The sequence below is a fragment of the Haliaeetus albicilla genome, chromosome 20, assembly GCF_947461875.1.
Source record: "Haliaeetus albicilla chromosome 20, bHalAlb1.1, whole genome shotgun sequence".
In the NCBI taxonomy this organism is placed as follows: domain Eukaryota; kingdom Metazoa; phylum Chordata; class Aves; order Accipitriformes; family Accipitridae; genus Haliaeetus; species Haliaeetus albicilla.
Genome location: NC_091502.1, coordinates 25,490,453 through 25,508,684, shown reverse-complemented (window position 1 = coordinate 25,508,684; position 18,232 = coordinate 25,490,453). Strand labels below are relative to the sequence as shown.

The following is an 18,232-nucleotide window of genomic DNA, read 5'->3' as shown; positions in this document are numbered from 1 at the left end:
TTTTGTTCCTAATTACTGCCTGCTAGCATGGTAGGTATATGGTTTCCTCACAGTATGTAAGAGTACTGATCTGGGGAGGACCAGAGCTCACCTTCTGAATGTACTCAGAACAAGTTTCCTACTACTTGGTAACTTCTCACAGATGATGTCTTCTGGTGATTACACGACAGACACCTGTAGCTTGATTTTCTTCTTCTTTCTACTAAACATATCACACTTACTCCTTTGAATTTGTCATCCTAGAGTAAATATCTCTGTTCTGCTTTAAAAGAGCTTAATGATTTTTTTCCGAAATGTATCAGCAAGAATGGAAACAAGGAAGGTACATGTTGGAGTAGAATGGGCAGGCGGATGCCATTTTGCATTTTATTGAGTGCTTCGTGATTATAAAAATACTAAAATAGTAGTTTTCAAATATATTTTTTGAGCAAGTATAACTAAAACCTTATACAGCAGACTTAAACTTTTTGCAGCATGCCAAAGTGAGAGATTTAGCTTACAGTCGTGCTTTTCTAAGGAGCAGGCAAGAAGAATTTCACTTAGGGAGCCAGCAGTTAAAGTTGCATTCAATTATACTCAATGAAGCACTGTATAAAATGTCGTGGTTCCTCTCCTTTAAGTTTATTGCTTGTGACCAGGCTTAATGGGCAAGCAAGATAACACACAAAGAAAGAGACGTGAAAGTTGGTAATATTTTTCTCTGAGTCATAAATGTGCATGCACAAAGACATCCACTGACATTTTTCAAGACTTTCATGTAAACGATTATGTTATGAAAGCTGACACGAGGATGTATGTAGTTCAGAGTCTTTCAAGATTAATTAGTGGAAGTTAGAGGACAAAAGTGTGAATATTAGCAAAGAAGCAGGGCCAACATGATAAACAGAAAAGCTTAATCTTTACCACTTAGAAAAACTGTGTGGGAGATGGTAGCGAGCACTGTAAAACAGTTTTTATCCTCTCTTCTATACTGTATGTATCGAAAAGCTCTGTGTCTAATAATCGAATACATGGTTCCCATTACTAGTGACTTAATGAAATACTATCTTTCAGTAAAACATGGCTTGTGTTCCTAATGGTGCTTTTATTGTCAAGCTTGAGTTTGTTTTATACTGTTAATTGTAAAGGTATCCTTTTAAATCTAAATCCTGCTCTATTTGGGTAGTGTAATTGTAGATATGGAAATGAACTCCTTTTGATTTGTATTTTACACTTAGGATAATGCGTCGTGGAATTTTTGTAGCATGTGTTCATTTTGAAAGGTTTTATTTTCTTGCATGGGGAACTAGTTGGATTTATAGATCTATTAAGCAAGGTGAGCTAGGTATATACTATTCATGGTGATTTTTATATTCCTCAACTTGAAGTGACCTAGTGATTTTGAAAGTAGCATAAAACTTGAAGCTGACATCTTAATATTTGATCTGCTGTGATCATGACCTGTTAACCTTTAGCTTTAATGGTGCTGTATAATTCTCCTTAAAAGTTGCAAATGTACTCTACTGTGGGGCTGATTGATGATAAAATACACTTTCTGTAATCACCCCTCTAGAATGTGTGTTGTTTCTAGTAGATATTGATCTCCTGTATTTGTTATCTTACATTTGAGAGAGACTTTGGTTTCTGATGTAATGTGGATTTTGTGCAGATAATATGCTCAGCATCTTGATTAGGAGCTACAGAGCATACAGTTCTTGAAAAGGCAAAAGCTCGTTTCATGGTGTAGTTCCCATAAACATAAAATCTAGATTGTGCTGAGATTACTGTATTGACCACGATGACCTCATAACCTCTAGTGGTAAGGAAGAGTCAAAAGACAGTCCTAAGAAATGCAGTGTACAAATACTAAAACTGTTTATGAGATTTGCTTCACTTAAGCAAAGTTTCCTAGAATATACACATAAATTTATATTCTTTAATGCAGACCGTCAAACAGTTTCAATACTCCAGGGACTAAAGTTTTGGTTCTCTGATCTCATGCAGCAGTTAAGACAGAAGTAAGCTGTGCTACTTTCCTATAAGCTATTTGCTGCATCTAGGTATTTAAAATTGTGAAAAATGCTTTATTTATTAAATAGGAGAAATAAACATTAGGAATATAATATTTGCAAGGGCTGGCGTGACCTATGATGCTGTAACTGACTCAAGCCTTTGGTGCACGTGTGAAGCTTGTTGAAAGGAAAGGAATCACTTACATTCTCTGAGCGTTGTTCTGGTGTGATGGTAAGTGAGCCTGCAAATGTCTCCTGTATGTGAAGAGATTTGTGCTCTTTCAATCACAAAATAACAATCACAAGAGAACACCTTTCTTCAAAGATTATTTCTATTTGGAAATGAGCTAACCAAATGCGAATGGCTGAATACAAAGGGATAACGTGGGATCTGGTGTTATGCTGTATGCTTCTTAAAATATGCTTCACTAAATGAGACGAATGTTGCAGCACTGGGAGAGTCATAAAGCATCTTTTAAAAACCTAAAATGCTTTAGAAAATGTAATTCATTAGCTGAATTTTGACATCAGTTTTTAAAAGGCTGATTGACTAGAGTTGCAGAGGGTTCCTAAGTACATCCTGTGGAGAAGGGTTCCTGGGAGAAGTCAGCAAGAGAGGCTTTTTAAACCTTTACCTTCTCAGAAAAGGAGTCTGTGGCTTTTTAAAGTTTACTTAAGCATCTGAATAATTTCATCTCACATGCTCTTTTTTTTTCCTTTTTTTCTTTCCCATCAGATTTCCTTTATATCCAAAAGGAGGGGAGAAGCTTCAGTTTGAATATGGAGTATATCTTCTCAACAAAAATATAGCACAGGTTAGTACACTGAGATTTTACTATCTGCTTGGTGTCAGTATGCCATGAGTGTACATCTACTGTCTTGTGATGCTATTCTCTATGGCGAACATCTGAATTAGTGGGGGTTTTCTTCAAGTCATTGTTTTCACTTAACTTACAGCTTTGTGCTTGAGATTTTCTTGCATTGTGCTTAGAGAAAGGCTTGCCAGCTAGTAATGAATCTTTTTGTTTTCAAATAGTCTATACACACTGTTTTGAAAATTGCAAATGTTTTCTGTTATTTTTATCCTGTCATACTTGAAGATCCATTCATGTCATTCTCATTGCTGTGTCTTTAATTTTGCTGTATTATTACTTTAACTAGTATTCTACCTCTATACTTACGATAAGAAAACACAACAAGCTGGAAAATCTGAAGTCTTGCAAATGTATGACTTTATATTAAAAAGTTCTCTAATCATCCTTACTTCCTTGCTCTTAATGTATTTTAAAAATCATCCTTTACTTTGGCAAATGCGTGAAAGTTTACAAGTTCACAAGCTTGTATTTGAGATGGTACTAATACCTGCTGCTAACACATTTGGTATGGAATTCAGAAAATGTTCAAAAAGCTGGTCTGAAAGGGACCTGAGGAGGCCATTTAGATGATTGCCTAGTCCTAGGGCAGGGTCAGCTGCTCATACGCTATCCCTGGTAGATGTGTGTATAATTTTCCCTGAAGGAGAGCCTGTGATCTAAGTACTACTTAGTTCCAATGCTAGACTGTCTTGGCTGTTAAAGTCTTTTCTGACATCTAATCCAAATCTGTCTTGCTTCTCTTTAATCACGTAATCACTTATTATAATAATATGTTTATTTAAGTCTCTTCCTCTTTGCAAACTTTTATGCATTGAAAGATAACCTTTCATTTTTAAAGTGTTATCTCATGGGTCACGTCTCTTAACTTCTGAGCATTCTTGTTGTCTCCTATTCTCCATCTGAATCCACATCTTTCTTGTAGTGCCCAAAGCTGGATACAGTATGCAACTGTTGCCTTCAAAACATTGAGTAGAATGGGAGAAATGCTCCACAGGTCTTGTAATTTTTTTCCAGTTCATTATGTTCCGATAGGTTTGTACTCTTAACAGTCTAACATGGTGAATTTTGTGATTCAGTGCAACTAGCCATCCCAAGTCTTCTGCACAGCAACAAAATAGTCCATTCTGGATTTGTGCAGGTGACTTGTTTAATTCATGTTTTACATGCTGTACCTTGAATGTATCCTTAAAGATGCACTTTTTTGTTTTTAATCATGTTTCTGATTTGGTGACGTAACTGTAGAAGATGGGGAAAGGTGGGTTGAGAACTCTGTCTTAGCCTTGTGCTATCTGCATCTGAGCCTATTCTCTCTCCAGCTCACCTAATTAAAATATTGACTAGAGCTGGGGTAAAGCCTAGACTCAGGTGGATCCCTGCTTTGCTAGCACTTCCATTTATAGCAGTGAAACATTATTTTAACTACACCCGAAGAATGAGTACTTGCTCTGTATTCATTCATACTTTATCAATGTCCCATTTCCCTGGTATGCTTGCGAGCATATTACACCATAAAGTGCCCAGAGTTATTTAAATTCCAACAGAAATGACATTTTAGTTTCTAACCTGTTTGTGAGGCTTGAAATTAGATTGGTCTGACAGTTTTATTCTTGAAAAATCTGATCTTTTTTATGCTTAGTTTCTAGGTTTTTTGGTTTATTTTTCCAGTTCTCTCTTCCACCACTCATTCCCCATTCCCTACCCCAAATTGAAGTAAAGCTTCTGAGTCTTTTTGTGTTGTTTGTTTTTTAAGCTTGGATTGCATTTACCATTTTCCAGACTTCTGGTATCTTGCCCATGCTTAGTGTATTTTGGAAGATAACCTCCAATGGCTCTGAAATTACTTAAAGGCTAAAATATCTTAAGATGAAGTTAATCAAGTCCTGCTAATCTTGGAAATTCACTTAACCAAGCTGTTAATGTAACTTAGACTGTGGCTCTTTGTTGCTGGTATTAATAATGGCAGCCAGCTGTTCACACTTGACTTTCATAGGGAAGACCAGTGAGAGAAAGGGATTAAATACTCTTTTCCTTCAAATGCTTTGATAGCTTTCTCTCTCCTTTACTATCAAATCAATGCTTTCCTTAATCTCTACTTAATGTAAATACATTAGTTCATTCTGTAACTTGTGAGTTGTGATGCTGCTTGCTTTGCTTTTCAGCCTTTCATGGTTTTGTTCCTATGCTGGAGTTCGGTGTTCAGTTATGTGATGCAAGCACTCTGTGCTTCTTTCTTGACTGAGATTATGAAGTCTTCATTGAGCCCAAGTTGGTAGTCTTCCCAGTTCTTGTAGTCTGGGTTAGTTGGCACTTGTGCCTGTATGTAGTATCGTTTTTATAGGAACCGTCACCACTTCGCTTGTTTTCCTGTTTTTTTAAGACTTGTCATCTTTGAGTTGTTAGCCACTGTTGGACCTACTGAAATCTCTCATTCTGATTTTGTTCTTGTCCTATTTCTAAAGGACTGTGAACAGTTGAACACATGGTCACTCACCCATATTGCCTTCCAAGTCCTTGCAGTTGGTTTCTGAAATCACTGGCATGTGTTTAAACTCATAAAAGTAAATGAAGACTTTTAAGTACGTATTTGTATAAAAAAAGTTTCCAAATTTACATGGGGTCACTGGTGCTGGTACAAGCTAGAGAAGTCAGTGGCCGAACTTTGAAGTGGTTTGTACAACACCAGTGGTTCACATGTTAATGCTTGAGATTGTATGCTGTTGAATATAAAAACATAATAAAAGTAAATCAGAATTTTTGGGAGGCTTCTACTACTTATTTAATCAGGAAAGTGTTACTGAAGTCCATATAAACTGGTGTAGTCATCTTTGTTTTGATATCCTTGGTCAAATATTGCAGCTTTTTATAGTTCTACCAAGGGGAAATTCCATTGTGAAAGCAGAACAGGTAGATAACTTGCAGAAATACATCACAAAACTCCTGTACTCAGGGGCTGACTTGATCTAAAAACCTGAAATTGTTTGAATCCTTTATGTGTTCCTTTGGAGGCTGGAACTGTTGAATTTAAGTAGCTCTTAGAAGATCTTAAGACTGCTTTGAGAGAAGCTTTCAGGTATGTTTAGTTCATGTGAATGTGTGAAAATAATTAAGTTTGGATGGAGAATGAGCAGCTGCCTCTTTTTTTTACCTCTAGACCATCACAACCTGGGAGGGAATCCTTTTAAGGCCCAAAGGTGTTGGCCTTAATTCAGAGAACCAGTCCTGCAAACTATTCTGTCATGAATAAGTGCAGATCAGTTGCTTAATTCCCTCTGGGTTGCTGTGGGAAGATTGGAGGTGCCTAGGAGGAACAGTGCTGACTCTACTGGAGTGTTAAGAGAAGAACTTGGGTCTCCATCACCTTACTTGAATCATTCATGCAAGTCTTGATCACTGTGGGTGAGAAACAAAGAACCCAGAAAAACTTGTATGAACTTAGAAGAAATACTTGAAAGGATTTGTATAAGCTTCCTTGGTTTCACAGATTTTTATATTTTTGTTCCTTTCACAATTACCTGGAGTTCTGGCGACAAGGAGAAACATGAGTGGGGAAGAAGTGAGACTGGGTTGATATTAAGTAAAATTGCTGAAATAAAAACTCTTCTAGAGATAAAGTGGTACTGTTTTGTAAAACAGCAGGATAATAACAATGAAAACCACATCTTGCACTCAGGAGAATTCAGCTGGAATTAGAAGCAGCTCAGTGCTAGCTTGGTAGAGCATTTATTTGGAGAAACTTGCTTTGCTGTTACATTCCGAAGTCAAAACAATGTGTGTTAATTCCGAGAGTTCATAATAACTTCCATCTGTATGTGAGCACAAATTGTTTCAATCCCCGTATTTTCTATTTGTAAAATTGAATTGAATCCCTCACGAAGTTTGCAGAGTAGCTTTTTAAGTTGGATTATATTAGGTAAAACCATAAATTTCCAGTTAAAATTTCAGTTCTTTGACTCTAACAAACATACAAGCGTGTTATTTTTTTCAAAGGGAAATTAGTGACTTATGTCTAATAATATCAACAACAACAACAAAAAAAATCACTGTCATTCCAGAGCATTTTCAAAGGTGAAGCACAATACAGTTACTAAAAATGGGAGGGAATTGCTTGGCTCTCAAAAGCATTAGGCACTGGGAGATCATTCAGTAGGTAGCTGGTGTCTCAAACTCTGCAGCTGCCAAGTTATGGATGTGTGTGGAGTATCTGAGGAAGAGGAGGCTTTAGCAGGAGAATGAAATGAACTCCTGCATTCATTTTCACAGCAGAGGAGTTGAGATTACACCGTGAAAACCGCCTGCTATAGTGGATGAATATTAGGAACTCCTTGAAGCATTGTGAGTTGGGTGTTTTTTGTGGGTGATAAGCTAACACAGCATGGGCAAGCTAGCATCTCTCAGAGTTCTCATTGCTCTGAACATGTAATGCATGTGGCACACAGCTCAGCTAAGGCATAGGCATGGACCTTGCTAAGCTGCTCTCGCAAGTCCTTGAGTAGTGGTCTTGGCTCTCCAGGTTTTTTCCTCTCAGTTCTTTAAATTTTTTTTTAACCTTGGAGTTTGTGGGGGTGAGAGTACAGTGGCTTTAAGTTTCAAATCTCAGGCCTGTAGAAAGAAAGAAGCTTTACTGCTGTTTTGCTGTCTCTTTCCTTCATTCCCAGAGCCTTGATTGCTTGGGCCTGACTTCAGTGTAGGCTCTTCATTACATATGAAGAGATGATCTTGTTTTAGTGACTGTCCTTGAGGTGAGTCCTTGGTGAGCATGTACAGTGTCACTACTAGAGAATACCTGGCCTGAAGTTGTATACAAGATGATATTACATGGTTTCTTTCCTGTATTGGTCATTATTTCTAACCCATAGCCATTGAAGAGAGCATGAGCATCTTGTTCATGAAACTTCTAATTCCTTTAGGTATTCACAAGGTAGTCTCTTGCACGATACTTGACAGGCACTATTCCTCGTCCAATTGCAAGATTGCTTGGAGAGGAAATAATTGTGTTACAGCTATAGAGCTAGTTTCTTCTCGTCCCGGTTAGAAGGGGAGTTACTACAGCTATTTTCTTGCATGGAGCAATCAGCTTATTTGCAGCTCTGAGTATCAAGTGATGATTTGGTATTTCAGTCAGCCACCGAAGGGGGTGGAAGTTAATTTGTCTCTTGATCTTCTGGGTTTCTTATTCTGAGTCTCAGCCCAGCTTTGCCATGGAACCATAGGCCAGAACTATGATCAGTGCGAGACCCCTTTTAGTCTTGTTGCTGCTGTGACCTTGGTCACTACCTCCCTCTGGCTTTAGGGGAGGTCACCTCAGAAGTGATTTTCTGTCCTTGTCTAAATTATTGGCACTTGAAAGGAGACTTGCAAAACCAGGTATCAAATAGTTTGGACTGTTCTACAGCTCCTTGATTTCCTAGAGCCAAGCTAAGGAGTGAATATGTCTAGTCTTACCCCAGTTCATCGCTGGTGTTTGTCAGGGAGGCTCTGCAGTTGGTGGCAGTTGGCGCATACCTTCCAGGCATCACTCCCAGGTTTTGTGAAATCTTTTGGATTTGTTACGCTGCATGAGTTAAGGTTTGTTTTGGTTTTTTTCTGTTCGGGCTGAATGCGTGCTTACGATCGGCTCACAAGGAAAGGTTTCTCTTCTGATCCAGCCCTGATTTGTTTTGTCAGACAACTATTGAGTGATGTTAGACTGATACTCCTATTCACATTGGCATGATTTGCTCAGCCCTGGCCAAAGAATAGTTCTGCTTTCATCTGACAGTCATTAGCAACAGATGAACTTTGCTATTTGACATGAAAAAAATCACTCAATCTTTTGTCAGCTCCCCCAAGGATGTTTGTTTTCACATCAATGCAATACAGATCCAAGCAAGTTAACTTGTGTCTAGCCTTCCTTTCAAGTGTCCAGAGTTGCTGTGTCCACATGGTGGCAGACAACATTTATGTGCTTTATGTAACCTGCTAGAGATGTTGATCAGCCAATGCTGCTCTCATGGGAACGGTGCTTTTTGGTTCAGTTGCTTGTCTAATGCACGAGGTAAGTAACATTTACAGAAGCATAGAAGAAAAGCAAAATACTTCTTGACATATTCTAGTTGCAGTCAAACTGATATCTTTCTAATAGCTGCATGGAATAAAAGTTAAATGCTTATGTACTAGTGCCATATGTAAGAAACTAAACTGAAATTCAGCTCTTAAACATGAAATGAGGCAAGATGTTCAGTTTCTGGCTCCATTAGACGATCAAACATGTGAGAAAATCAACTTTATAATAGCAACTATTAAACTTTTCCATGGGAAGTTGAGCAGCAGAAATGTTAGGACTAGAAATTTGTTTTGGCAATAAACACTACCAAGCAGAAGTGTCTTTAAGAGTTCTGTGGGTATCAGTGTAGATGCAGTGGTTATGACCCTTCGAGTGTAGGATACTGTGACTTGCACACTACGTCTTTTATGAGGCCCCTAAACTAAGATCATAAAATGTACAGTTCAGAAAGAATGCACTGTCTGAATTTGTGGCCAATTTAACTGCATAGGGAAAAGTGTTCTTGAAAGAGCACAGGTTGAAGCCAGAGTCGAGTCCTCATCTTGTAAAGTGCCAAGCATTCATTTTAATGTTAAGAGGAAGGGACTGCACCTGAAAAACCACAAAGTACCTTCTCCAGCTGCATAGAGCCAAAACCTTTTAGGAGAAGTTTCATTCCTGAAGGTCTCCTAGGGTAGCAATGGGCTGATACCTAGCCAGATCATTTCGAATTGGGGAATTTACATATGTTTTTTGCAAACTTGTTGGAAGGCTTTCTTTTTTTTCCTTTCCTATCACCCATGCCAAGATAAAATAGGTTGAAATGAGACTGGATTAGCTGTAACAACAGTCACTCTTTCATTCAGATGAAAGCCTGCCTATCCTCGCCTGTAGGCAATCTGTACTGATCAGCAAAGGCCAATGTTAACTTGCTCTGTGGAGGAGCAGGTCTTGGCTCTCCAACCTGTGCTGATCACCGCACCTGCAGCTTGAGCCCAGGCAGTGCTGGAGGCTGTGCTGCTTGCTCTGGTTGCAGAGAGTACGGAGCAGATGAGGTGGGGTGAACGTCATTGGGTGGAATAAGAGAGGTGGCATCACCAGGTTTTGCCTAGAGTCACTTCTCCCAAATAATTTTGGGGATCACCCCCCTGCAAGCATGCTCTGGGTGTTAGATCACTTGTGTACTATGTAGCTGTCATCATCTCTGTGCGTTAACTCTTCAGCCTGCTAAGTTTTTTTAAAAAAATGAGTATGTGTTTAAAATAGAACTGAAATTTAGTAATCGAAAAGAAAATGGATTCCTGATATAGTTAAGCTGACATAAACACATGTGATTTGCCAACTTAAACTGCTTTGTAGTATATGTAAGCACTACATTTTGAAATTGAAAGAGATAGGCAAGTGGGAAGTCTGTTATCAAGGCATGGCACAATGTGTTAGTGTAGGAAAAAGATGTAGTGTATAATTTTTCCTAATGAGTAGGGTGTGTGCTCTGGAGACAAAGCTTGACTTTCAGATATAAAGTGTTAACACCTGTGGAATTCATGGACCTCATTTGCGAGCCTGTCTCTTCCTTCAGGAGCGTTCTCACTTTCTGCCATGTTGCCATCTCTTAATGGCGAAAAAAAATCATGCTAAAATGCATATCATTTCCTGAAATCTTGCTTGCTTTCATACATAAAAATTACTCTTATCTGTCATTAGCAAGCAAGTGACAAGCTGTGACTTTTTTTTTTTTTTTTTTTGCTGAGCTGCTGTTATTTTCACTTTGCCATCCACCCACATCCTTTGTTCTTCTGTTGTATAGTTTAGTATGTATGTTTTGTACTCTGTGAGGCAGGATTTGTCTCATACTTCTGTGCATAGGATTTGGCACATCAGGGCACAAATCCTGTTTTGCAAGCTTTGGGTATGACAGCTGCTTAATCACCCATAAATGCCTTTCAGGCTTATTATATACTATGGTTGAAGTTTAGAGCAAGTTATTCTCTGACAAAAGGAATAAAAGTGTCTGATATGTATTGGCTCATTTACGTTTTGATCAGTCCAGAACACTTGGAAATCCAGAGCTTTAAAGTATTTTGTTTTTCAAGAGACTGGAAATACTAAAGGGGCTATTGTATCTTTCTTTCTTTGTATCTATCTTGTTTGTAATTCATGTGAATATTTCTCAAGTTAACTTTGTGTAAATAGAAAAAACAAGCTCTGGTTCAATTTAGCAAATAAAAGTTGCTTGTTGTTTTCAGGAAGGCTGTTGCTTAACAGACCTTGGTTTAATGTTCCCTGACCTCAGCTTTTAAGTTTGAAATATCGTCTATCATATGAGAAAAGATTTCCAGTATCGGTGTCTCTTAGTGCCATTTGGTGTTCACTTGAATGATGGTGTTACCCTGATAGGAAGCAAGCCTTACACAGTTTAAACTATTAATTCTATACTCTTCAAATGAGAGGTTTTCCCTTTTGATTCAAAATCTAATCTTATTTAAAAGTCAATCTCCTTTGCCTACTAAAAGTAGCATAATGGATACCTGGGAAGCAGTTCAGCTTAGGTGAAACATGGCTCTGGGAGCTGAGAATCCCCAAATTCTTCCTACATTTAGGTTCTGTGGCATGGCCTGAATCACTTGCTCTTTGAGTAATGTTTTCTCAAAGCAAGGGCCTTTTTACTTGAAGGAGCAGGTTTCACAAACCCGGATGAATGCTTGAGAAAAACTGCCAAAAGCTCAATTTTACCTATTTTAAAACAAGGGCTTTCCCAACATAGCATGAAAGAACAAATAGCCGAAAGACTTGGAGTTTGCAATACCTAGTGGAGCACATTGTTCATGCACACTGAAATAATTCTGCAGGTTCCTTTCCTGCAATGTCTTGAGGTACAAGGTAAAGCTGGACTGATGCCAAATGGGAGAATTGCCTGGTTTTGGAGTGGATTTATAAAAATATGAAGGTAATGAACAAATGTAGGAGGAGTGAGTAGCACCATATGCAAATTTCCCGAAACTTATTTGGAAACTTCTACTATATTGCTGTGAACTGTCATCAAGTGATAAAACCTCATCACTAGCAGAGAGGAGTTCACAGGCATATGCAGATGGGTGTGGATGCTCATCCACCCCCTGAGCTGATGGAATAGCCCCGGTGCAGCCATGAAGCCTTTCAGCCTGGCTCTGTGCTATATTCACTCTGATTTCCAGCCAGGACAAGGTGGACGAGTTCTCTGTACCTACCTGTGCACTCCTGACACTTGCCCTTTTGGTGTATATAGGTAAAAAGCAAGCATCAGACGTTCTCATGCAACACAAAATTACGCTTGGGGAGCTAAATGCATAAAGAAAATGTGTTTAAGATAGATGTACAAAATGTTACTTGTCTTTCTCCTTCTGGCTTTTGCACATCTGACCTTTTGTTCTGTGCCTGATGTAATGATTTTTAATACAAAAGCTCAGGATGAATGAGGTCATAGGAAGTAAGTGTGCCCATGTCTTATAATCCAATAAACATCACTTTGAGATACCGAGCTGTTTTAAGAAGTTCTGACCTGAACCTGGAAAAGTTATGCTGTATAGTTTCATCTCATCAAGCTATAATGCAGCAAGACTACAGCTGAAGAGTAAACATGGTTTTAGTTATTTGAGTGCTTCACTGGGGAAGGAGGGAAACTGTTCTGAGGCCAGTAACTGCTCTATCTTCTAAATTGCTTTTTTTTTAATGTTCTTTTTGTAAAATGGTCATGGTATATGAGAGGCACCTTTATGGGCAAGGGGGCCCATATATGTTATTTTTATAACGAGCCCACAAACCACCAAATTTTACAGGAATAGTTTACTTATGTAAGTGGCTGTTTCCCCCAGCCTGTCTTTGACGATGGTTTCCCATATCCTTACTGGGATACCAGACTCGAACCATGAAGGCTAATGTTTGAGATCTCTCTGGAGGGATATTGTGTTTACTCTCAGGAAGGGTTTCACAAATATGAGCAAGAGAGTCCTGGAGGAAACGCGGCTTTTGGCTCATCTAAATGTTTAGTTCTACAGTGTGTTCTGCATGTACTCAAACACGTACTCCTATTTCCTTATTTTCTTGTGGTCTATCTCCAATAAACACTATTGCTGTGAAACCAAAATCCAGTATTAAATATTGCCTATTATCACATTTCAGTTTTAAAAATTAGAAGAAAACTACTTCATAAATGTTTGGCAGAATATTACAAGTTGCTGAGCATTAGCGTCCAGGCTGCTGCTGTATTTGAATAATGATCAGACTTTGTATTTTGGTGGATGCGAGGGGAAGAAGCAGCTTAATATAATTCTAAGGCAAATCAAAGAAGGTAGAAGGCGATTAGATCTGTTATCAGATGAGAATATAGTTTCTCTGGTCACTGCCAAATCACTCCTGTACTTAGATTTCATGCATTAATTTCCCCTGCCTTTCAGATGGAAGTGAATTAAAATTCTCCAGGCTGAGAGGAGAGAGGCTGTTCCTGGGGTAGCAAGAACCAGTGGGTGGGAAAAAGTTACCATATCAATTTGATGCAGTTTGTGAGAACTGAATCAGTTAGAGCTCCATGCAGACCTAATGTGTGCAGACACTTAGCCATGACGGAGAGATTGACGTTTCCTAACTGTAGCATCGACTGTCTTGGACCAGTGACTTTGCAGCATCTCAACTGCTAGTTATCACTTACAGATCAAAGTAAAAGAAGAGGAAAGTATCTTACTGATAGCAGCCTCTACCTTGTAAACGTGGGGGAAATCAGGCTAGTTTAGACTAAGCATGTTTTAAAAATAACAGTGTGATTGTAAGTAGGCTTTGAAGGGACAGCAGAAAATGAAATTATCTCCTGTTACTGCTTTGATTGCTGTTTGTATGCCTTATTTGTTATTGCTAAATCAAAATTGTGATGGGAGTCCTTTAAGGTGGTTTTAATGAAGGCTTTTTTTAAGCACTCTGGGTCAGCTTGAGGAACTTTAAAGCATGTGCCCAATGGATTAATGAAGGACATGGGTCTTCAAGGATGTTGATGTAACTTGTTTTTCATGTTAGTTTAGTACTCTTAGAAGAATTGCAAAGTAAACATCTGCTTTTCAGGGTGGACCTCTGAACAGCATGGAAATCCACTTGGGGGAGAGAGGCAGGCGTTGGCATATCGACATACGAGTCAGCATTTCCATAAAAATAGCTGTGTATTTGAGCCCTTCCTCTTGTTTGGATGAGGGCTGTCACTACTGTGGCAGTCCTCTGCTCCTTCCGAAAGCAAGATTGAGGACTTGAAGACTTGTTATAATCACAGTGCTTGCTACGTTGCTTTTTTTCCTCTCCTACTTCCCCAAGAAGCTTTAAAAAAAAAAAAAAAAACAAAAAAACAAAAAAACAACAAAACCCCACCCCTGGTTAGACTTACTTCCAAACTGTGGTAGATGTATACTGACAGTCTTTTAAATATGAAAAATGAAAATGAATTTTAGATGTTTAGTTTTGAGATATGCGGTCTGAAGAGCTAATTGATACCACGATGTATTTCACTGATGTTGCAGATTAAGGGTTTTTCAGTAAACCCACATAGCTGTTCAGAGCTAGAACAACTAGCTAGATTTAATAAAACAAAGGCAAGCAACATGTTAAGAGTGCAAATAATCTAAAATTTTATAATTTCCCCCAAAAGGTATAAACACACACAACTGTTTATATAGCAGCAGGCATTATTTCACTGATCCCCCAAGGTTGTTTATATAGCAACAGGCATTGTAACAACACTTTCTGTTTTCATTATTGCAGTGCTTAGTCATCTGAATCCCAGCCAGTGCTCCTTCATACTCTGAAAAGTCATCCAGAATCTTGTAAAACAATTAACTATGTCATTTTATTAAAACTTGCATTTTATATTTCTGTCCCAGCATTTGACATTCTCTAAAAACCTTATGTAAATGCTTGGCTTCTAACCAATACTGCGGACTTGATTGAAAGAACACTTTTGCTTCTATTTTTGTTTGTGGGTTTTCACATTTGTGGAGCAGATGTCCTTTTAAATGCTTGATGCTATCAAGCACAACTCCTTATTGAACTGAAATAATTCAAAATTGCTCTTGACTGCTTTAGCAGTACATGAGCTTGCATAGTGTAGTAGCGGGTTGAGTCCACCTCTTGTAGCACTGTCTGTATCTGTACAACACCAAGGACCAGTTGCCTGCAGTAGAGACTAAGGGAAGAGCAAATATGCTGCACATTTCGATGTAGACTCAAGTATTATGCATAACATGTACTGAAGGGGCTGGTATTTTGAACTTTATTAACATAGTCTGAGCTGGAAGACAGCTTCCACATGTCTTAAAACAAGATGGCTGGGGAAACAATATGGTAAATGATGAACAGATGAGTTCATTCTGCACTCCCAAAAAAGGATATTCCAGTCCAGGTACTCTGTGGTTTCTGGCTGGAAGTAAAGGTAAATGCTCGTATACCATTAGTCATTAAATACTGTTACAGGAATTAGTATAGGAAATGGTCTATTCTTCTTTGCACGTAAATGCAGGATATTGTTATTTTTCTTAAGAGGCAGTCCCTTAGTGGCAAAAGCCCCAATTTTGATCATGGGTGCAATCTGATATTACCTGGAAATAGAAAGATAGCTAAATGGTTTCTTTTTAAGCCAGCTTATTTTAAAAAACTTTAATAGTTCTAGTACTTCTTATCTCTTACTTTATAAGAGAGTAACTGAACCTTCGTAGATTTGTATTTTAATACATTAACAAATGAGATAGCTATACTCGTCATGATTTGGTGAATGAATGTTTTATCATGGAATTGTTACCTTTAGGAAGGTGGTAACCTTTTATGTTGTCTGACATGGTTTTAATTAAGTATGCTTGTCTGGTTGACAAAATAAATTACCTGGAAGATGCTTGGATAGCAGGAGTGGTTTAGAGATCCTCAGGGTGGAGCTGATTCACTGCTGAGGACTGACAGCTTCCTTCCAGTAGAAGTCCAAACCGTTGCACACAAGGAAATGCAGGTAGAAACTGGAGCAGCTGAATTTTTTTTTTTTCATCCCTCTTACTCAAGAGTCTAAACCAATTATGCCTGCCTTGTTACAAATTAACTTTGTTTGTCATGCCTCAGCTACAGCTAATGCTGTGGTTGTGTTAGCTGGAACCATTTTCTTAGTCTTTGATGGAAATTAAGTGTTTACACAGTTTATTAGAAAGCTAATACAAGTTTTAAGAATAAATCTACCTTTCACTCCGAGAACCATTGTTTTAAATGCAGCTTATTTCAACATTTATGGTTTTCTGTGATGTTGGAATAAATAGCAAGTATAATATAAACTACCCACGGTATGATAGGCTGGTCTTCTATAGAGGTAGAGCTGGCCTTAATATAAATTTAATATCCTCTTTCTTCAGATTCTTCTGTACAGGTACTTCCTGAAATTGTCTTAGGACAAACAAAAACCTCGGATTTTACAAAAGCAGTCTAGGCAGTTACCTACTGATAGTTACAAATACTGTCTATCCTCTTTTCAAGGTCTTTTCATAATGCTGAAATTCTTTTAAGTTTATTACCCTGGATTTGCAGTGTCAGAGGTTTGGAATACAAGTTTTCTGAGAAAGGAATCAAATTTAATGAATCTGGAGTTGTTTTCTAAAATCTTGTGGAAACATGAATATGTGCTTTTTTTAAAGTTACATTTGACTAGCTGCTTCTTTACATCTCTAATTAAATAACTTGGAATTATGTCAGTTAACATAGACTCCAAAGTAACAAAGGACAGTAAAATGTTGAAACTTTCTGTCTCTGAGATGAGTAAAAGGAATTAATCTGTGTAAGTTAAGGAAATTACAAAGTGAGATTTTTTTTTTCCTTAAATGTCAGTACCCTTAAGTTCTTCTGTCTTGAACTGTTCATAAAATATGATGCATCTCATCTGCTACATCTTGTTTCTGTGGAGTAAGTGTTGCTAGTAACTGGTATGAGAGCAGATTCTGACTCCTGTCTGAAGCATCTGAGGTCTTTCGCTTATTTGTTTTCCAGTTCGTGTTTACTACGTGGTTTTGTTCAATCAAGTAACATTTCACACAGCACTTGGGAAAACAAAGCTGTGTATAGGAGCTAAATATTAGTAAGGAAATGGCAATTAATATTTTATTACTTGAACATCATTAATGATTTACTCACAGTCCCATGGAGAATACACGGTCATAAATGTGTACACAAATCTTGGACACTTGTTCACTCAAATTAAAACAGGCGCGTTTTCTTTGGATGGCCGGGTCTGTAATATCCTGAAGAAACAATCTAATCTTTAAATAAAATGCTGCTTTTGCAAATTATACTTGGTTCCTTTGGAAACTTAGTGTGGGGTGGGTGGAAATGGGTGATGTTTAATAGCAACAATTGAAATGTGAACTCAGTTTCTTAAAAGAATCAAGACAGCACATGGCTACCTCTTTCTGCTTTTGTTGTCCTACCCTTTTAAATCTCATGAGCAAAGCAGCTGTCCTCTCCCTACATTTTTCTCTTTTTAAAATTGATTTTTGATGTTCAAAGGTACTTGTATGAATCTGCTGTAAGAGGTCACAGATGATGGTTATTATCGTCATTCAGTGTCTTACTATTTATTGGATGAGGTGGAGTAACTATACCTATATGGGTGGTGGTGTCTGTTAAAAAATATTAAACTTAAGGAAAGGTGTATGAGAAATGCTTTATGGTTTGGCGAAAAAAACCCAGTCCTTACTAATGATGCAGCGTCATCAGTGGGTAAGAGTAGGAGGAAGAGGAGTTCTGCTCTTTTACTTAAAAGAGAAATCTTTTCCCCTGCCTTCCTGCTCCCCTCAATATTCCTGTTTGCTGTGTGCTATCCATGTAGTGGGTTCTATGACTTGGTAGAGGTAGAGAGATTTCTTTTTTGGACGTATATGAGACTACTGCAGACCGCTGCGAAGTAGGAGTTAACCTTGTGGCATTAATTGGGAGGTAATTTTGGAACCAGGCTAAAACTGGGAAGTAACTCATGGCTCTGATGCTTCAACTGATTTTTAATTATTTTTTTTTTTCTGTCACTAGAAGGCAAATGAGTTTTTCAGCAGCTTCTGGGTTTACTTGTAGGTTTGTTTTGTAAATACGTCATCATCTGCTTGTATTGATACAGACACATAAGAGAATATTGCTTTGTTTTTAAGCTATTACAAAGCCAAAATAGAATGCAGTTTATAAATTTAAATCATATGTTTTTTTCTAGAGGTTTCACAAAACTGACATCCTAACTTTATTTACTGTTCATCTCTACTATTTGCAATATGAAAATGGGGTTTAGCAGAAACAGTGGTTTTGCTCATGTTTTGGTA

General features: G+C 37.9%; 1 protein-coding gene across 2 annotated transcripts in view; it reads left to right on the top strand.

Moving 5' to 3' along the window:
- Positions 1-18,232, top strand: part of UVRAG (UV radiation resistance associated) — a 96,026-nt gene that overhangs the window by 62,452 nt on the left and 15,342 nt on the right. For both annotated transcript variants that reach the window (XM_069808625.1, XM_069808624.1), the window contains exon 13: positions 2,728-2,806. In XM_069808625.1, coding sequence (XP_069664726.1) covers positions 2,728-2,806 — 79 coding nt within the window. The remainder of the gene's footprint in view (positions 1-2,727; positions 2,807-18,232) is intronic.